The following is a 17,528-nucleotide window of genomic DNA, read 5'->3' as shown; positions in this document are numbered from 1 at the left end:
TGCGATTTCGGTAGGAAGACGATCGTTAATTCTATTACACATTATTTTTGTTAGACTACACACTAAAAGTTAGCTTGCTGGTGGGCAAACGCAAATGTGGCGAAAGTTTAGAATATCATTTATGATATAACATATGGAAATACACAATTGCTTATTGCTTTTATGTATTGCATACTTCTGTTGTAGGAGATAATAATGTGCTCTTCGATTTAAAAGTTGAAACCGAATGTTATTAAGCCGCCTGGCTTGATAAGTAAAATGTTTGTAAAGCTTTTACTTTGACAAAGTAGTTCGGTACGATTCCCGTCGTTACACTCTTTCTACAGGCGAAAACAAAACTGAATCAACCCAAATGAAGCCAAAATTTTCCTATTTACAGATATTCAACAATATCACATTTAATCGATATATTGGGACAGCTGGCACCTACTGTGTTCCTAGACCTATACTTAGAGTCCTTTTCGTTTAGCAGTTTTCTGAAAATCGGCAGAATGGCCGTATCTCCATCAAGGAGCTCCGATTCGGAGCAGGCGCCGTATAAGTTTGGTTTCGAGCTGGATTCTTTTTTACGGTGTCGAATGTGAGTGCTGCCAGTGGAGCTAACGCTGGGTTTCTTCTCTGGAGCCACATTTGGGGTTGAATGGTGATGGGAGTGCTGAGATTTCGATAGTTTTCGTGAGGTGATTTTCATCGGTGCTACACCATTTGCGGTGGTCGATGCCACTGCTGTGCCAGTGTTGCCAGCCGAACACACTGATGAGGAGAAGTTTTGATAGTCGCGCTGTTCTCGCTCGCTATCCGTTTCGCTCTGACAAGTGGAGGATTTCTGTTTGTGACGATGCTTGCTACGGTTCTTTTCCGATACGCTGCGTTGAATAGGACCAGGTGACGATGCCGTACTGTTTTCTCGATCATGATCATATTGCACGGATTGTTGTTGCTGGGGCGGCGGCTGCTGCTGCGGTGGGTGACTGTGATCTGGACAACGCGATTGTCCTCGCGGTGATTGACGCTGATGTTGTTTGGCGTGGGATAACGTATGCGTATCCCAGAGATCACTTTGTGAAACGACAAAGTTTCCTTTCAACGACGAAGTGGCCTGTACACTGACTCTTCGTACAGGGTCATTCACAGGATCTCCTGAGGAAAGAAAGCAATAAGTTTTCAATAGTAGGATTGACTGTACTTCACTAAAACGCTTACCTCTGCTTTTACCACTCGGCTTACTATGGTGGCAAACTTGGTTGAGCTCGTTGCTTGAATGGTTCAATGATGTAACCGACGTGCAATTGATCTGAGTGCTGGATTTTGTAACGTTTTGATAATTACACTCTTCCTCGTGATGTTCTTGCTGAAATAACGAAGTTTGTTGTGATATTACAGCATACACTTCAACCGCACAAACAACCGCTAACAAACCTGTACTTGGCCTGGTGACCATTTTGAATTGGATACCGACTCTCTACGTACATCGTTGAACATTGGTTTACTTGGGTCTTGTGGTACGCTGGTACAGCTGCCAACATTATTCGCTAAAGTTGCTGATGGTTTCGCCATTGCTGATTGACTAACAACAGATGCTATTGTTTGTGCCACAGCAGATGTTGCTAAAGGATTAGCTCCCACCGCGACAGGCGTAGTATGTACTAAGTTACTTTTCGCTACCGAATGGCTGATGGATGCCGTTACTGGTTTCGCTAGTGGTTCCTCTCCTGGCAGAACAACCGTAGTTTTCCTTTTTCTGTAATACAAATGTGTCTATATAAGTGAAATTATGACTTGAAAAGCGTTCTGTACCTTTCTGGTGGTACCGAATCTAATGTATCATTACTGGAAACTAAGCTTCCCACAGAAGTAAACTCGGTACCCTCTGTAATAAAATTGGAGTAGTTAAACCTAAATTTTTACAGTCCTACTCATACGAACCGCTTGCGTAATCTTTCTTGACTTGAATTTTCAGAGACTCCTTATTCACGTCTGGCTCCGATGAGCTAGTTTCTAGTCCGATCCAGGCACGTGCGTCAGGCCCTAGCCGCTTGATGAGAGCTTGAAGTTCAGCTTCCTTTTCCATTAGCACTTTTCGGAAACGGCAATTAGTTTGCTTCACGTCACGCATTCGTTGTTCTAGTTCACAGGCAGATGAGTCCCGCCGATTTTTGGACATAGGCCGTAGTGTCGCTCGTACCTTTTTGTCTACAACGCCACTTGGATTTCGCTTTAGTTCTACCAGCTGTAGATGAAACAAAACTCAATAAACTATTTTGAAACATGATGGTGCATTACGGCTTACCTTCGGCACAAACACTAGACAGAGCGTAGCTGTCGTGCAGAAGATGATAAACAGCGATATAAGAATAAATACAGCATCTTTGCGATCCGATAGTACTAAGGCAATAGCGGCACCCATAACGCACATGATCACGCAATTATAAACGGACAGCCCTACGTGTTTCGAATCATTCAAGGCAGGAATGGATACGTGCCGTGTTTCCCACGCTAGAAACGCCCCAAATATCAGCAACAAACCCTTGTAAGCGTAGATGACTCCAATGAAGATTGTCATTTTGCTGGATTGACAGTATTCGTTTTCCTGCACGATGATAACATCTTCCAAAGTGGGATGCTCCTGTGAGGAAATGTAAATTATAATCAGATTTAGCTATTGACAATGCTCCGCTCGAGTTGCTATTATTCCAAGGTTTAGTTTATGAAACCAGAAAAATAACCGTTTTAATGTCAGGTATTTTGGTCTCTAAAGCTAAATGTTTTATGAAGTGAAAAGCATTCCGGTTAACCCGAAAGCCTCCGGTATAATTTAATGTCATGTCATGTCACATTAAATATCAATGCAGCTATTATACTGATCATCATCCAGTTCTGTGACGGAAACCGATTTAATCTACGGAAGCTGAAGGATTCAAACTACGCAGGTTGACGCTTCAAGGTGGAACTCCTCATGGTGCGGGAGAACTTGTGGCGTCGCGTGCAACCAGGCGTGAAACCGACTGCGGAGGCCGAAGCTGCTATCTGGATCGTTGGAGATGCCACGGCGATGGCGACTATTGGGTTGCTGATCGAAGACAACCAACATGCGGTGATTCGTCCGTCGAAGGCCGCAAAAGAAGCCCAGAAAGCGCTCCAGAACCATCATCAGAAAGTAAGTCTCACGTCTTATTGTTGAAGTGGATCTGCAACAAACATTCGGAAGGAGAGGACATCGTGGAACACGTTTTCGCCATGGAAGAACCGTTCAGCAGTCTGACGAATGCCGGACAAAAGCTTGGAGAGAATCTCATGGTCGCCATGATCCTGAGGAGTCTTCCAATTTCGTTCAACACCTGCACCATCGCTCTGGAGACCCGGTCCGATGAGGACCTAACCCTAGAACCTGTCAAGGCAAAAACTCCTGGACGAAGTCGTGAAACGGCCGGTTTCCGAGACGGATTCGGCGATGAAAATCGGACAGGTTAGGAAGAAATCACTGGCTTACTACTACTGCAAGAAAGTGGGCCACATACATAGAGATTGCCGAAAATTTGAACGCGACAACGAAAAGAAAACGAATCCCGGAAAAACCGGGAAAGCCATCACCATCCAACAAAGAGATAAGTCACAAAGAGGTGTTGCAAGCTGAAAATTTTTCACGGAGCTCCACGAAACCCAGATGAAACATGTGACACCTACCGATGGGAAGCAAGCTATCGTCAAAGGCAAAGGCCGCGGTGTGATCCAATGCTACAACGATTAGGGTAAGCAAACCGAGATGACCGTTAGCAAGGCGTATTAAGAGCCAAACAGAATGTTGCGTCAACGTGTTATTTTCAGCGTTATTTTGACAGCTTTTCCATGGGTTTACTGTCAAATTGACGCTGACGGATGCATTGACGCAGCATTCTGTTTGGGCCTTTACATACCTACGCTTGCGATGAACCTTTTTGTCTTTTGTCTATCAACGGTTGCCGGCTGATGCGTGGCAACCAAGCGGCAGCCATAGCAACGCTCAAATACCCAACAAACATGTTTGTTGTATAGCAGCTTATTAAGCGCCTGTTACTCGGTAATTAGCTATACAATGGTTGAACAAGCTAGTATTCGATAAAAATGTTTGTTGGGTAAGGTCTCTCTACCTTAACCAACCGATGGAGGTCACCCTTGAAGCTAGTGGGAGCCACAAGACGGGCTGCAAGGATGAGTGGCATCAGAAATTCAGTCACCGGAACCTGAACGCAATGTCCCGAATGGAGAGGGACGATTTTTTGTCACCGGATTGCAGATCCACGAGTGCGGAGTGGCAAGGTGGCAACCTGAAATGCTGCTGCAAATGTAAAAGCTCCCGTACTCCCTTTGCCAAGTAATCGAGCGACGAAACCGGTATCTGGTTAAGATGAACCGACTGGACCAGGGTGGAAGCATTCAACACATTAGCTAATTGTTGGAATTTGGGATACGAAACTGCTACCGGAGAAGTGCGATTGAGGCTATCTACCCGATCTACAAAAAGAGCAACAAGCTGGACTGTGAGAACTATCGAGCGATTACCGTTCTCAACGCCACCTACCCAAAGCGCTGCACCAAATCATTTTCCACCGACTAACATCAATTGCGAACAGATTTGGGAGAACTTATTAAGCGGACTTCCTGGATGGTAAATGGTTGAATAATGCGCTCCAGAACCACCATGAGGTTCCACAGCCTCTTATTCAGCAACTCCTATCTCTACCTCCTCGTGGTACCATTCGGGATACGTTCCCTAGTGGAAACCGGACAACCGGTGGAAACTAGGGTCGTATGCGGACAGAGAAGGAGGCACTCATGCAAAGGCTGAAGTGTAAACTCTCCGCCTGCAGGACGGTTCTTCTTGACTTCCTTCTTGACCCAAGAACCAAAGCAGAGGATCCAAAGCCTCTAATCCAAGGTGTGATGCGACCCGTGCCGAAGGATGAATGGTGGAGGGGGTTCTATAAATTCTCTCGCCGCAACGGAGTCTGCGGAGTACCAGGGCGCCCTCCACAGTAATTTGCCCTTGCTGCATCAAGCCGGTCCCTGATGCAGTGGACGATTTCTTACCGTGCAAGCTCTCTCTGCCGAAAAACAAAGAAACGAATGAGGTGGAGAGGAGAGTAAGGGAGAAGCAGGACATGAACGATGCGCTAGCAGAGGTACAGTCCTGATCCTCGTCTATCCTCAACACGCCGACTCGTTGTGAGTCGACAAACGAAGATGTGGCTTCAACTCTCTACTCACGGGCCGAGATTCACTCTGCCTGATTTCTGACTGTGTGCTGGAGGGTGGGCTGAAACAAATGGAGAGCCGAACAGTTATGGCCAGTAGGATGGTTGTAAAATCGCTTAAACGATTAAACGCTTAAACAAAAGTTGCTGAGTCTCAATAAGAGAGATCTCAGCAAGCTTACCGGTCTTGCGACAGGACATTGTCCGAGTAAATATCATCTTCGGAATCTCAGTTTCGTACAAGATGATATTTAACGTCGGAACACTTGCTCTGCAATCGTTGAGCACAAATAGTACGCAGCCTGCAGTATCTCAAAAAGAAAAAGGGGAGATCTGGTTGACGTCGCCGATCAGGGCACTAGGTTCATAAACCTAGTCATCCCTGATTGGCACATGTCTCGCTCCAGCTACCAGCCTGTTACTTCCTCAATAAGTGGTAGGTAAGCTTGAAGCGTATAGTAAAATAATAAAACGGGGCAAACCACAATAGTTCAAAATAATGGACGCAGTGGTAAGAGTATCCAACAGAGGAGGATAGAAGCCGACTGCCTCGAAGGACAGTCTACAACGGATCAAATATGATGCAGTGCAGATCCTCCAAAAGGGCCTTGCATACAGAGTTCCCACGTACCATTTGTTCGTTGATTTCAAAGCCGCATTTGCTACCATCGACCGGAAAGAGCTATGAAAAGTCATGGACGAGAACTGATTCAATCTACGATGCAGGGTACGCAGTGCTGTGTTCGGATTTCGAGTGAATTGTCATTCGAATCACACAGAGGACTTCGCCAAGGTGATGGTCTCCCATGCCTGTTCAACATAGCGCTACAAGGTGTTATGAACGGAGCGTATCCACCTTTTTGCGCGCTTAATGGCGGCTAGCAGGTACACTTTTCGATCATGTTTATTTGCTTTTAGCAACTCCCGCTCACGTACGATTGATAGTTCTACAACAACAATCAAGAGTGGAAATGTCAACTTGACGTGAATAAAGTTGCCAAAGGCTTGCTAATGTTTTCCGAAGGTTGTTCACACTAGCCGCCAGTACGCACGCGAAAAGGTGGATATCAACACGCGGTGCTTACGGTGCGCGTAGCCGAAGTCGTGCTTACTGTGGGCTTCACAAGCAATTGCGAATGAGCAGACTAAGCCCCCGTACAAAGTGTATCCTGTACAAGACACTAATTAGGTCAGTTATTCTCTATGAGCATGAAACATGGACAATGCTCGAGGAGGATCTGCGAGTGCTCTCAATTTTCGAAAGACGAGTGCTAAGAACGACCTTCGGCGGCGTCAGGAGAACGGAGTATGGAGGCGGAGAATGAACCCTGAACTCGCGCAGCTCTATGGCGATCGAACCCAGCATTCAAAAGGTGGGCAATGCTGGACAGATAGGATGGGCAGGGCATGTTGCAAGAATGCCGAACAACTACTCTGCAAAGATGGCGTTTGTCTCAAATCCGCTAGAAACAAGACGACCAGGAGCGCAGCGAGCAAGATGGTTAGACCAGGTGGAACGCGATCGGGTGAATAGTACTCGGTACCCAAGAAATTGGAGTGTGGTACCTCACATCAGAGTAAATTGGAGAAACCTTGTTCAGCAGGCTTTGTCTTAGGACGGCAAGCCTCCTAAGTAAGTAGGAATACTTTACAGGAATAAAGGTGCATCGTTACCAGCTACAATCTTAAGCAACTGATACGGATGACATATACCTTACTAATTGGGGACTTATTGATTGGTCAGATCGCTTGCTTGTCAGTTCCATGCAGTCCCTAGTTTTAAAAGCAGAAAAAACTCTTTTTTTTTCAAACACTCTCGATGGATTGGGGCTTGGGGGTAGTGTCATTTAGACTGAAAAGCTAAAAAAATTATGTTAAAAACACAAAAGTTAGACAAAGTTTATAGGCTAGAAAAATCGGGATGAAAAGCTGGTAAAATCGGAAGCTGACATTACTGTACTACACTTGATTCGTTCGAATTCGTATACTATTCGTTTAAATACTATACTCAGATACTGAAATAGGGGTGATTAGTGACTGTGAACGAATCCCCATGTAAATTGCATCCCCAGTTCCGGAATAGGGTCCAATGATTCCTGCGTCGATATTCCAGAAAGTATATAACGTTCACACGATACTGTTTAGCAGCTGCTTTTCCTTCCCTGTTGCTGGATTGAGGAAACCTAATGTTGTTTAGTACTATTAATCACTTTTCGAGGGTTGACAGCCAACGATGGGTGCAATGAAGCACACGCTCCAGCAAAACATCTTCCTTTAGTCGATTGAACGAATAGGGTAGATGGCCCAATCAGTGATGAATTCAAGCATCACAAATCATTTTATTACGGAGGGGAAATTTGTTCTAGTGTTTTCTTCGCATGTTTCAAAACTATCATATCTGTTTTAAATGTTTATTAGATTTTAGTGCTAGTTGGAAAATTACGAAGATATGTTTTCACAGTACCTGCCTCTTTTTACTTGACAAAGTAGGTTTTAAACTCTTATTAGAAAATAGTCTTCATTGCAAAAGCAAACCAATTCTTTTTATACCAATTATCTAATATAATTTCAATAGTGTTGAAAAGTCACCATTTGTGATTGAAAATGGCTTTTGAATATAAGATAATCACTTTTATCTATTTTTATTCGTTCACAATAGGGAAGTGAAACGTTGAAATGGTTTAAGTTTTGTAATAGTTAAAACCGACATGTTTTGTTCTAAGTTTTAAGTTAATCGTTCAAATGTCGTATAGAGATGTATCGCGAAAATGGATACTTGAAGTTGAGCTTAAAATATGTTTTGTATAAGAAAAAGGACAAAATATAAATAAGCATAATTTCATGTAGAATTATTTTACAAGAACTTCAAACAAAACAACAACTGAAGTCATTGACGAAACTAGCGCTCATTTCTAGGGGGGGGGGCTAAAGCTCCCGGCATTTTTTCAACTATTTTATTTGGTCGCCCAGGTCCATTTTCTAGGGAGGGCTAAATCTCTCCAAGGGGGGCTTAGCCTCCCCTAGACCCCCCCCCCCTAGTTCCGTCAATGACTGAAGTTGATTTATATTTTAAGATGCGTAAACGAAGAAGTTTAATTTCTTGTGATAAAATCCTGCAGGTTCCAGCAATATGGCCATACTTACCGAAGGTTCAATGTGTTTCGTTTCCCGATAGAATGGATCGGTAATCTGCCAAGTAGTCATAATAGCCAAATCAATTGCCAGCAGCACTCCCACTACGATAAAGAGTTGGTAGTCCTTGATAACTTTCTTGTTTAGCTTCAAATCCGTGAAAATTGAATGAACCCGCCACGTTTTTGAGAACATGGCGCCGAACGCCAGGCTGAAGCCAGCCATCAGCAGCCAGGCTCGAGCAGTACAGATGTATGGAAAGGCGGCAACGCTGCTCAGTCCACTGTCTAATCCGAGAAAAATTACACTCATGTAGGTCAAGATGCAGCCAATGATGATCAGATTGTTGAGATGCGGACTGGACATCTTGATGTATCTGAGATAAATATAAAATAACTATTTCTACACTACGAATAAATCGCAAATTTGTTCGACTTTACCTCTGATTTCTGTACTTAATGTTGACTATCAAAAACACCGTAGCCATTACAATTCCAACGCAAGAGAAGCTTGCTAGCACAACATATATCGTAATGTTGACTTGACTGTGCTCAATGATACGTAGTGTTCGATCTTTCGGTGGAGCTCGACCTACCCATTTCATTGGGTGACCAAGACTCAGATCTAACCGATTGGTTAGCGAACTATACTCGCCTATCTTGATTTCCTCGCCATTCTGAAACTGTTTCAAAAGGAAGCTTGCCTTTCTTTCGTTGTTGTAAAAACGAACCGGCCCCTAGGAAAGAGGAATTTCATAAACTCATTCCTACAGCATGCTTCAGTTACTCACCGTAACACCTTCGAAACTGGTATTCTTCAGTGCTTCCAGGAATATGTTTTCCCATTCCTTCACTCTATACTCAAAATGCGTCAGTGAGTGTTCCTTCCGCTGGGAGACATACTGTATCGCACAGGCTACTGCCCATATACCATCGTACGTATAACCATGAAAACGAGAATACTCATTGCCTCGACGACTATTATATTCAGTCAGGTATTCATCTGCAGTCTGTGAAATACACAAAAAAAAATAAACTGAAAGAAAAACTTCACATTGTTATGAAGGCTTACGATTCCGGATATCGTGATATCCCCACTGGTTGACAACGGTAACAAATCCACCAACATCGACGACTCCAGAGCCATTCGCACTTGATCGACCAGGCAGTCGGTATCGTTCTCTGCCCACCATTCATTGGTGTAGGTTCCCATGATGAGCCACTGGTACGATCGGCCATACATGTCCAGCTTGTACGCTTCGCAGAATACCTTCCTAGCCCAGTACTCGTTGAAATTCCCCAAAATGATCCGGACGTCCTTTTCGCGAAGCTTGCGTAGCGATTCTTCCACGTCGTAAACAAAACTTTGCGTCTCTACAACATCCAGCCCCATCGCGTCCAGATCGGCCACCATGTGATTGTGAGGCAGCGAATATCTCGGTTCGTTCTGATATATAGTTCCGATTCTTGTCCAGTTGAATTCTTTCAGCAGTGCAAGCCGCGGTGCATTGAATGCATTTTCCGATGGAACTACCCGAAAAAAGTTCGGAAACGAGTCCTTGGTAAACATGGGATGGGTATCCGCATACGATAGCTGTGTCAGGTGCCAATGTTTGCTGGCTTTCGCTATGGGATCCGTTACGTGAGTACAGGCTGCACCGAACAGCATCAATTTATGCGGACCGGAGTGCATCATGTCGAAAAACGATTTAACCCCTACGGCCGCATTGCACTCCGTGTCGTTCCACCACATGTGCAAACGATAGTTTCTCAGTATGGTCGAGTGCTCGTTTACGTGATCTAAAGCTAGCTTCACACTTGGCATCACGCCACGGCCCGTGTCGCTATTCTCTACGCCCTCACCATACGGGAAGAATCCTGCAATGTAAACATCCAGACGGTGGCCAGATCCTGGTCTAGACCCGTCGACCCAATTTTGGGACAGATAGAGCACCGTGGCAGCTTGTATGATGATAGTGGCTCTCATCATGCTTCTGCTTCTAGCTTTCATTTCATGTGGCGCGGCTTGCGTCTTTTTTCTCTCTCACTCGGCAGTGGCGGATAGCCCGGTAAAATGATGTGAGCGTGATTGCGCGAAAAAGTATACTTTTTCGCCCGCCTTTCGGTGCTCGATTTAATTATGCGATAGCAGTTCCAGGAAGTGGTTTTGGTGACGCGGGCTGTTTCCGCTTTCTCGTTTGTATGTGCGGTTCGTTGAATAACTATGCCCAACGGGCTGCTAGGCGACAACGTGTGTTATATTTACTTTATTATTTTGTGGCTGTTGAATGGCACTTTCCTCCATCATATTCTATTCCTTTAGCAGCCTTATTTTTGGCGACGGCGTTAGTGCTGTTTCGGGTCGTCATAATGTGCTGAAATTTGCATTCATTACAGCGTATCCTGGTGTGACGATATGGCGGGTGTCGACCGGGTGATAGTTTCGTGGGCGACAAGCTGAAGAGAAAACAACAAAAAGAAATGTTTTAGTACCTGCTTTAGAATTAGCATTATCAACAATGATATGATTTGAAATGGATTATCTGCTGTACGTGACCGAGAGGGTTGCACATGTGGAACGGGAATCGAAACTAAATGTTTGGTTTGGATCACTCGGACGTGTGTCGTTTTTCCCCCGTCGTAACCTGTCATGGGAAGCGATTTGATTTGACGCGGAAACGGATTTACGGCTTGTAATACGGATCGGTTGCCCGGAATTCTAAATGTACTAATCAGCTGGGAAAATACCGCTGGTCGGGACGTGCTACGTGGGTGGATTGTTAAACTCGTAAACGACGTCTTGCTTTGACGCATTGGAATATAATATATTCCATATTATGTGTAAGGCAACCGTCCGCAACGTTCATACCCAAGGAGCAATTTAACAATCTGTAAAGTTATCTCCGGGCGTTCTTCGCTTTTGAAGCATAAGATATTTGTTTTGTTTATCAGAGAGTGTTTTAAACCAAAAGAGCATTGGCGTAGCTAAGAATTTTTCCAAGATGGGGCCCAGGGGGTGCCCTATAAAAAAATGTTCATTGTGTATAAAACATCTATCTACTAGTAACTAAACAAATATAATGTTCTCATCATCAATATTTGATTTATTTTTTAAACTACTAGCTGACCCGACAAACTTCGTATTGCCAAAAATGAAACTGTGCTGTATATAAATCCTGGGTGCTACCCCCCGCAGTGGCCAGCGCTTCCGACGGCAGGTCGCTGACAACACTCGTGGTCTGCGGCCGTCTCGCTCTGAATCATCTAGTGTTACTATAGGTAGTTTGGTGGTCTTGTTATTGACTAATGTTTTATGGAAGAGTCTAATTTCTCGAATTCGATTAGTTTTTAAGTTACACAAAAATTTCTGTTTCATTTGTATGAGAGTCCAGCTCTACTACCACAGGGGTGAGCGGTCTCAAACCATCATAAAATAAATTCATGCCTTTAAAATCCCTCACATGCCAAATTTGGTTCCATTTGCTTGATTAGTTCTCGAGTTATGCAGAAATGTGTGTTTCATTTGTATGGGAGCCCCCCTCTTAGAGGAAGAAGAGGTCACAGTACATCATAGGAAAAATTTTTGGCTCCAGAAACCCTAACATGTCAAATTTGGTTCTATTTGCTTGATAAGTTCTCGAATTATGAGGAAATTTGTATTTCATTTGTATGGGAGCCCCCCCAAAAAGACGATCATTAAGACTGTCGCAGTGGCCTTTTAACCCAACCCAAATACAAAAAAAGGGAGCCCCCCCCCTCTTATAGGTGGGAGGGGTCATAATTCCCCTGCTAAAGAGGGGAGGGGTCTCAACTCACCATAGAAAAAAAATTTGCCTCTAAAACCACCCACATGCCAAATTTGGTTCCATTTTATTGATTAGTTCTCGAGTTATGAAGAAATTTGTATTTCATTTGTATGGAAGCCCCTCCTCTAAAAGGGGAGAGATGTCAGAATTCCCCTCCTAAAGAGGGGGAGTGGTCTCAATTCACCATAGAAAAAAAAATTGCCTTCAAAAACACCCACATGCTAAATTGGGTTCCATTTGCTTGATTAGTTCTGAAGTTATGAGAAATTTGTATTTCATTTGTATGGAAGCACCCTCTCCTTAAAAGGTAAGGGGTCCTAGTTCATCATAGAAAAAATTCTTGTCTCCAAAACCACGCTAGTATGGCGCACAAGATACTAGTGGGGATATACGATAGCCCTGCTGTACTTTCTTCACTCCAACTGTATTGCCCTTTACGCCCTCAACGATATGAACAGCTTTTACGGATAGGAACACACCGTACCAACTATGGCCTACATGAGCCAATTCGACATTTGGCAGTAGAATATAATCGTAGTAGACTACTTTTTGACTTTTAATACTTGACCAATTGTAATTGTATGTGTATACAGTGGTTTACCGATTTTATCTACCCATCCAAAAATTTTTTGTAGATATATTTGGAATGTAGACAAATTTGGGGAAAAATGAATTACTCCAAATTAATTTAAATGAACAAAAAATATTGTTATTATTAATTTTTTTTTCAATTATGTAATATTTCAGCGTAATTTTACGCATAGGGGTCATTTTATTCATATCAACCATTAGCCATACTGCATATCAACTCAGCAATATTATGAAAAAAGACATATCGAAATCCAAAATTGCTCCGATTTAATTCAAATTTTGTGTACTCATTCCTTTGCAGTAAATTTTAGATCCGTATTTTTATTTGGTACTTTGGGTTCTCTTTTCTGAGTCAGTGTGATCCCAAAAGTTACCATTTTTTCTACCTTTGTTTCTTTAAAAATTCAAAACTTTTGATCCATTGAACCGATTTAAATGATGTTAATACAAAATGAAAAGTATTTGAGCTTTTCAGAAAAGAATATTGGACCCAAAGCCCAAACTTTTTTTATTATCGCAAAAACATTGAAAATATTCACTTTTGACGTAGGACTACGTCTTACGGCAAGTTTTGAGATAGGGTGTCATTCCAGAAAATCGAAAAAGGCGAGCGTCACGAAAAATGAAAGGTTTTGAACGCTAATAGCTCAGCGGTTTTCCGATCGATTTTCAATATTCTTACACCAATCGATCGGTAAATCTTCTAAGAATTGACCCAAATGAAGAAAAGTATGATTCCTTGATGTTGAATTATTGAAAAATTGAAAATAATGAACCTATGTTTTACCAGAATTCTCGCTTCGTGATTGGTTGGAAGATTCTTTGCGATAATCTAAACCTATACCAATTTGATATCTGTGCTTGGGAAGTAAGCCAAAACAAGTGACAAAGTTTCCTCATTTCAACAAGATTTCTTAACACCGCGGTTAAACCTAGACCATTTTGATGTCCTTGCTTGGGAAGTACCCCAGAAAGAGTGACAAAGCCCCCTCGTACCAACAGATTTCTTACGAACGCGAATAAACCTAGTCCAATTTGATGTCTGTGTTAGGGAAGTGTGCCAGAAAAAATGACACAGGTTCGTTGCCTCAACAGATCGCAAATTCTTTACTGCGAGTCGATTAAACCTCGGCGAATTTGATATCTGTGTTGGAAAAATGTGCTACAGCTGTAGTGTTCGGTTATAATACGACTCTGTATGAATACGCATGCTTGCCGTTTCATTAGAAGTGTAGTGGAAAGATTTGCTGTTGATAAAATAGGATTGAATTGGTAAAATCCCTTCAACGTGGGGAACCATGGGTAATAAAAATAATCTTTAGTTTCAGTAAGGTAGCAGGAAAGCAATAGTTTGTGTTCTTGATTTTGTTAAGTGGTTTTCAAATGCACAATCTTTTGAGACTTGAACGTATGCAATGTTACTACTTTGATAAATGTTACATACAACGCATGTAGCATGTATATATGTTGCATATAGCAAATATACACGAAGAATCGAATGATTACAAGCATGAATACATGCTACTATCACTACAAAGAGACTTACGTAGTCCTGCGTCACCTATATATGCGGTCGTGTCTTGTACACAACCCCTCTGATTTTTTATGTTTCCATTGTGTGTAGGCCAAAGAAACTCTAAGTTTTCATAAAGTGTCGAGAATACAATGGAGACGCATGGTTTTTCTTTTTACTTGTAATAAAAGGGGTTTTTGACAAAGAAATGCGTCTCTAAAATAAAACGCCATGCGAGTCTCTGCAATGGACGCATCTTTATTTCTTAAAAAAAAGAGTATCTCAAAAACTGAAAATGTCACAGGTCTGTTTTTGATATCGTATGTAAACAACTAGTTTGCCATTGAAAGTATAATTAAAAAATAAAAACGAATATATTAAATGTTTTAAGTAATTTTAAGAGGCTCATACAAAAAATGTTTTTGATATCATAAAAACTTCGAACGTGAGGTTATTGTTTTTTTCTGAAAAGCTCATTAAAATACCTTTTATTTGGTAATGAAATTATTAAAATCGGTTCAATGGTTCAAAAGATTAGAATTTTTAAGGAAAGGAAGGTGATAACCATAGCGGAGACGGGGTGTGCCCCGTTACGGTATAGAAAAATGTTACAAAGGATCATTATGAAATGTTAAAAATATGCGTTACAAAATAAATGGAAGTTACTCTTCGTATTTGACTTCAGCATTATTATACCCATTGTGTATAATTACATACCACAGATGCCATATAGTAAACTCTAAAATACAAAGAAATATTCTCTGTTATGCATAAATGCATGAAATCTTCCAAATTTTCATGCCGCATGGTTAAAATGACAATTTAAAAAAAAGGTAGATAAAACCGGGTCAAAATGGTAGACAAAATCGGGGGTACCTAAAATCGGGTGTAGATATAATCGGAATACCACTGTATATAGAATTAAATGTAATATGTAATGTAATATGCTATTTGTTACTGTCCTAAAATGTATTTATGGTTAAGTTAACCATGTAATTAATGATGAGTTAACCATGTAATTGAAAAACAGCTGAAAAAATGCTGGGTTTTTATGCCTCTTTGAGGATGCGTGATTTGGGCATTTTCAAGGCGGTTTTTTCCAGCCAGCATTTCATTTAGACTAGAGAGCCTTAGAGAGTCGCCATCTTGAACCGAAAAGAAACATCAAGAAACTTGAAATCTCAAATTTAAATCGCTGGTTCTCAAAAGAATTAGCAACAACAGACAGCAGCAGCATAACTATTTACGGTACGACCATTAACTGTGGTAAAATTATTATGAAAAGGAATTACATATCCAGATTTTATAAAAAAAATTTATTCCAAATGTCTGTTGATCACAAAATAATCTGTGCGTGCGGCAACACTGACAGACAAAGATGCATTGTTGCTAGATTATTTGTTTCAGATGGCGACTCACTAAGGTTCTCTAATTTAGACCAGTGAGTCTGTTGAAATAATTCAATAAATATCAAATATCAAATATCAAACACCCACATGCCACATGCCAAATACGATTCCATTTGATTGATTAGTTCTCGAGTTATGAGGAAATTTGTATTTCATTTGTATAAAATTCCCCGTTCTAAAGTGGTGAGGGGTCCAAATTCACCATAGAAAAAATTCTTGCCTCCAAAAATCTTCACATGCCAAATTTGGTACCATTTGCTTGATAAGTTCTCGAGTTATGAGGAAATTTGTATTTCATTCGTATGGAAGCCCCCCCTTTTAAAGGGGAGAGGAGTCATAATTCCCCTTCTGAAGAGCGGTGGTCTCTCAATTCACCATAGAAAAAAATCTTGTCTCCAAAAACACTCACATGCCAAATTTTGTTTCATTTGCTTGATTAGTTCTCGAGTTATGCAGAAATTCGTGTTTCATTTGTATGGAAGTAGAGGGAGGGGTCTCTAACCAGCATAAGAACCTTCCCTGGCCCAAAAAACCTCTACATGCAAATGTTCACGCCGATTGGTTTAGTAGTTTTCGATTCTATAAGGAACATCCCGACAGACAGATAGAAATCCATTTTTATAGGTATAGCTTGCCGAGTCGTCGCGTCGATGTACAGAGTAATATATGTGCTCCAACGGAAAACTCTCAAAAGCAAAGCTTTTCAGTTTGCAGTTTTACGAGAAGATGAACCTAACTAGTTAGGGCTACACACCGAATCCTGACATGTGCAAGAACGAGGGAGGGAGTCTAATAATAAACGAGCGCGAGGTGGCTGACAGCGGGAAGTAGTTCTTCGATGAACACCTCAATGGCAAAGTAGCAGAAGAAGGCGGAACGGAAGTTAACCTAGGAGTGCCCATGGAAGATAGTAATGTTCCTGCACCTGATCTTCACGAAGTCAAACGAAAAATCGGGTTGCTGAAGATCAAGAGAGCCGTTGGTAAGAACTGCCTACCAGCAGATATTTATAAACATGCCCGAGAAATGCTGACTTATTTCAAAGCAGCGTACGATACAGTCCATCGATACCAGCTATGGCAGATAATGCTCGAACACGGTTCTCCGAATAAACTGACGCGTCTTGTCAGAGCTATATTAGATAGAGCGATGCGTTTCATGTGCATCTCGGAGACACTTTCGAGTTCTATCGAGAGTTGAGACAAGGTGACGGCTTATCCTGCATGCTGTTCAACATCGCTCTTGACGGAATGATCACACGAGCGGGCATCGAAACGAGAGGCATGATTTTCACTAATTCCTAGGCTTTGCAGATGACTTTCATATCATAACTAGGAACTTTGCAACGGCGGCGGGAATCTACTGACTGAAGCCAGACTGAAAGCGGAGTCTGGGAGGATTGGGCTGAAAATAAATGTGTCGATGGCCAAATACATGAGAAGAAGAAGCTGAAACAAACAGACGCGTGCCTCCCACGGACGGTAACCGTTGACCGGGTGAACTAGAAGCGATAGATGAGTTCATGTATTTGGGATCGCTGGTGACCGCGGACAACACTAGTAACGAGATCCACGGGCACATTCAAGCCGGAAATCGGGCCTACTTTGCCCTTCGCAAAACGCTGCGATCAAGAAGCACACGCTGCCATACGAAGCTGAAAATGTACAAAACTCTTATTAGGTCAGTAGTTCTTTATGGAAGTCGTGACACTGCTCACGGAAGACATACGCGCCCTGACCATGTTCGACCGGAGGGTACTGCGGACGATATTTGGAGGAGTACAAACTGGAAGTGGAGATTGGCGGAGGCGTATAAATCACGAGTTACAGGCAGAGATTCCCGTCGTA

The 17,528-nt window shown here is 42.3% G+C and overlaps 1 protein-coding gene across 1 annotated transcript; it reads right to left on the bottom strand.

Moving 5' to 3' along the window:
- Window positions 1-373: 373 nt before the first annotated feature.
- On the bottom strand, window positions 374-10,295 carry LOC128732753 (gamma-aminobutyric acid type B receptor subunit 2). Its single transcript, XM_053826094.1, has 10 exons — window positions 9,435-10,295; window positions 9,154-9,372; window positions 8,804-9,099; window positions 8,376-8,739; window positions 2,291-2,626; window positions 1,927-2,230; window positions 1,798-1,870; window positions 1,420-1,741; window positions 1,204-1,351; window positions 374-1,137 (listed from the first exon to the last, which is right to left on the bottom strand). The coding sequence occupies exons 1-10, from the start codon at window positions 10,185-10,187 to the stop codon at window positions 374-376; spliced, it is 3,579 nt and encodes a 1,192-aa protein (XP_053682069.1). The 5' UTR covers window positions 10,188-10,295.
- Window positions 10,296-17,528: the final 7,233 nt, after the last annotated feature.

This window comes from Sabethes cyaneus, chromosome 1 (assembly GCF_943734655.1).
Source record: "Sabethes cyaneus chromosome 1, idSabCyanKW18_F2, whole genome shotgun sequence".
NCBI lineage: Eukaryota > Metazoa > Arthropoda > Insecta > Diptera > Culicidae > Sabethes > Sabethes cyaneus.
This window is presented reverse-complemented; position numbering and strand designations above follow the sequence as displayed.

Coding starts and splice junctions, on each gene's coding strand:
- LOC128732753 (XM_053826094.1), bottom strand. CDS start 10,187: ATGCCAAGTGTGAAGCTAGCTTTAGATCACGTAAACGAGCACTCGACC. Junction 8,740..8,803: donor ATTAAGTACAGAAATCAGAG/GTAAAGTCGAAC, acceptor TATTTATCTCAG/ATACATCAAGATGTCCAGTC. Junction 1,871..1,926: donor CAAGAAAGATTACGCAAGCG/GTTCGTATGAGT, acceptor ATTTTATTACAG/AGGGTACCGAGTTTACTTCT.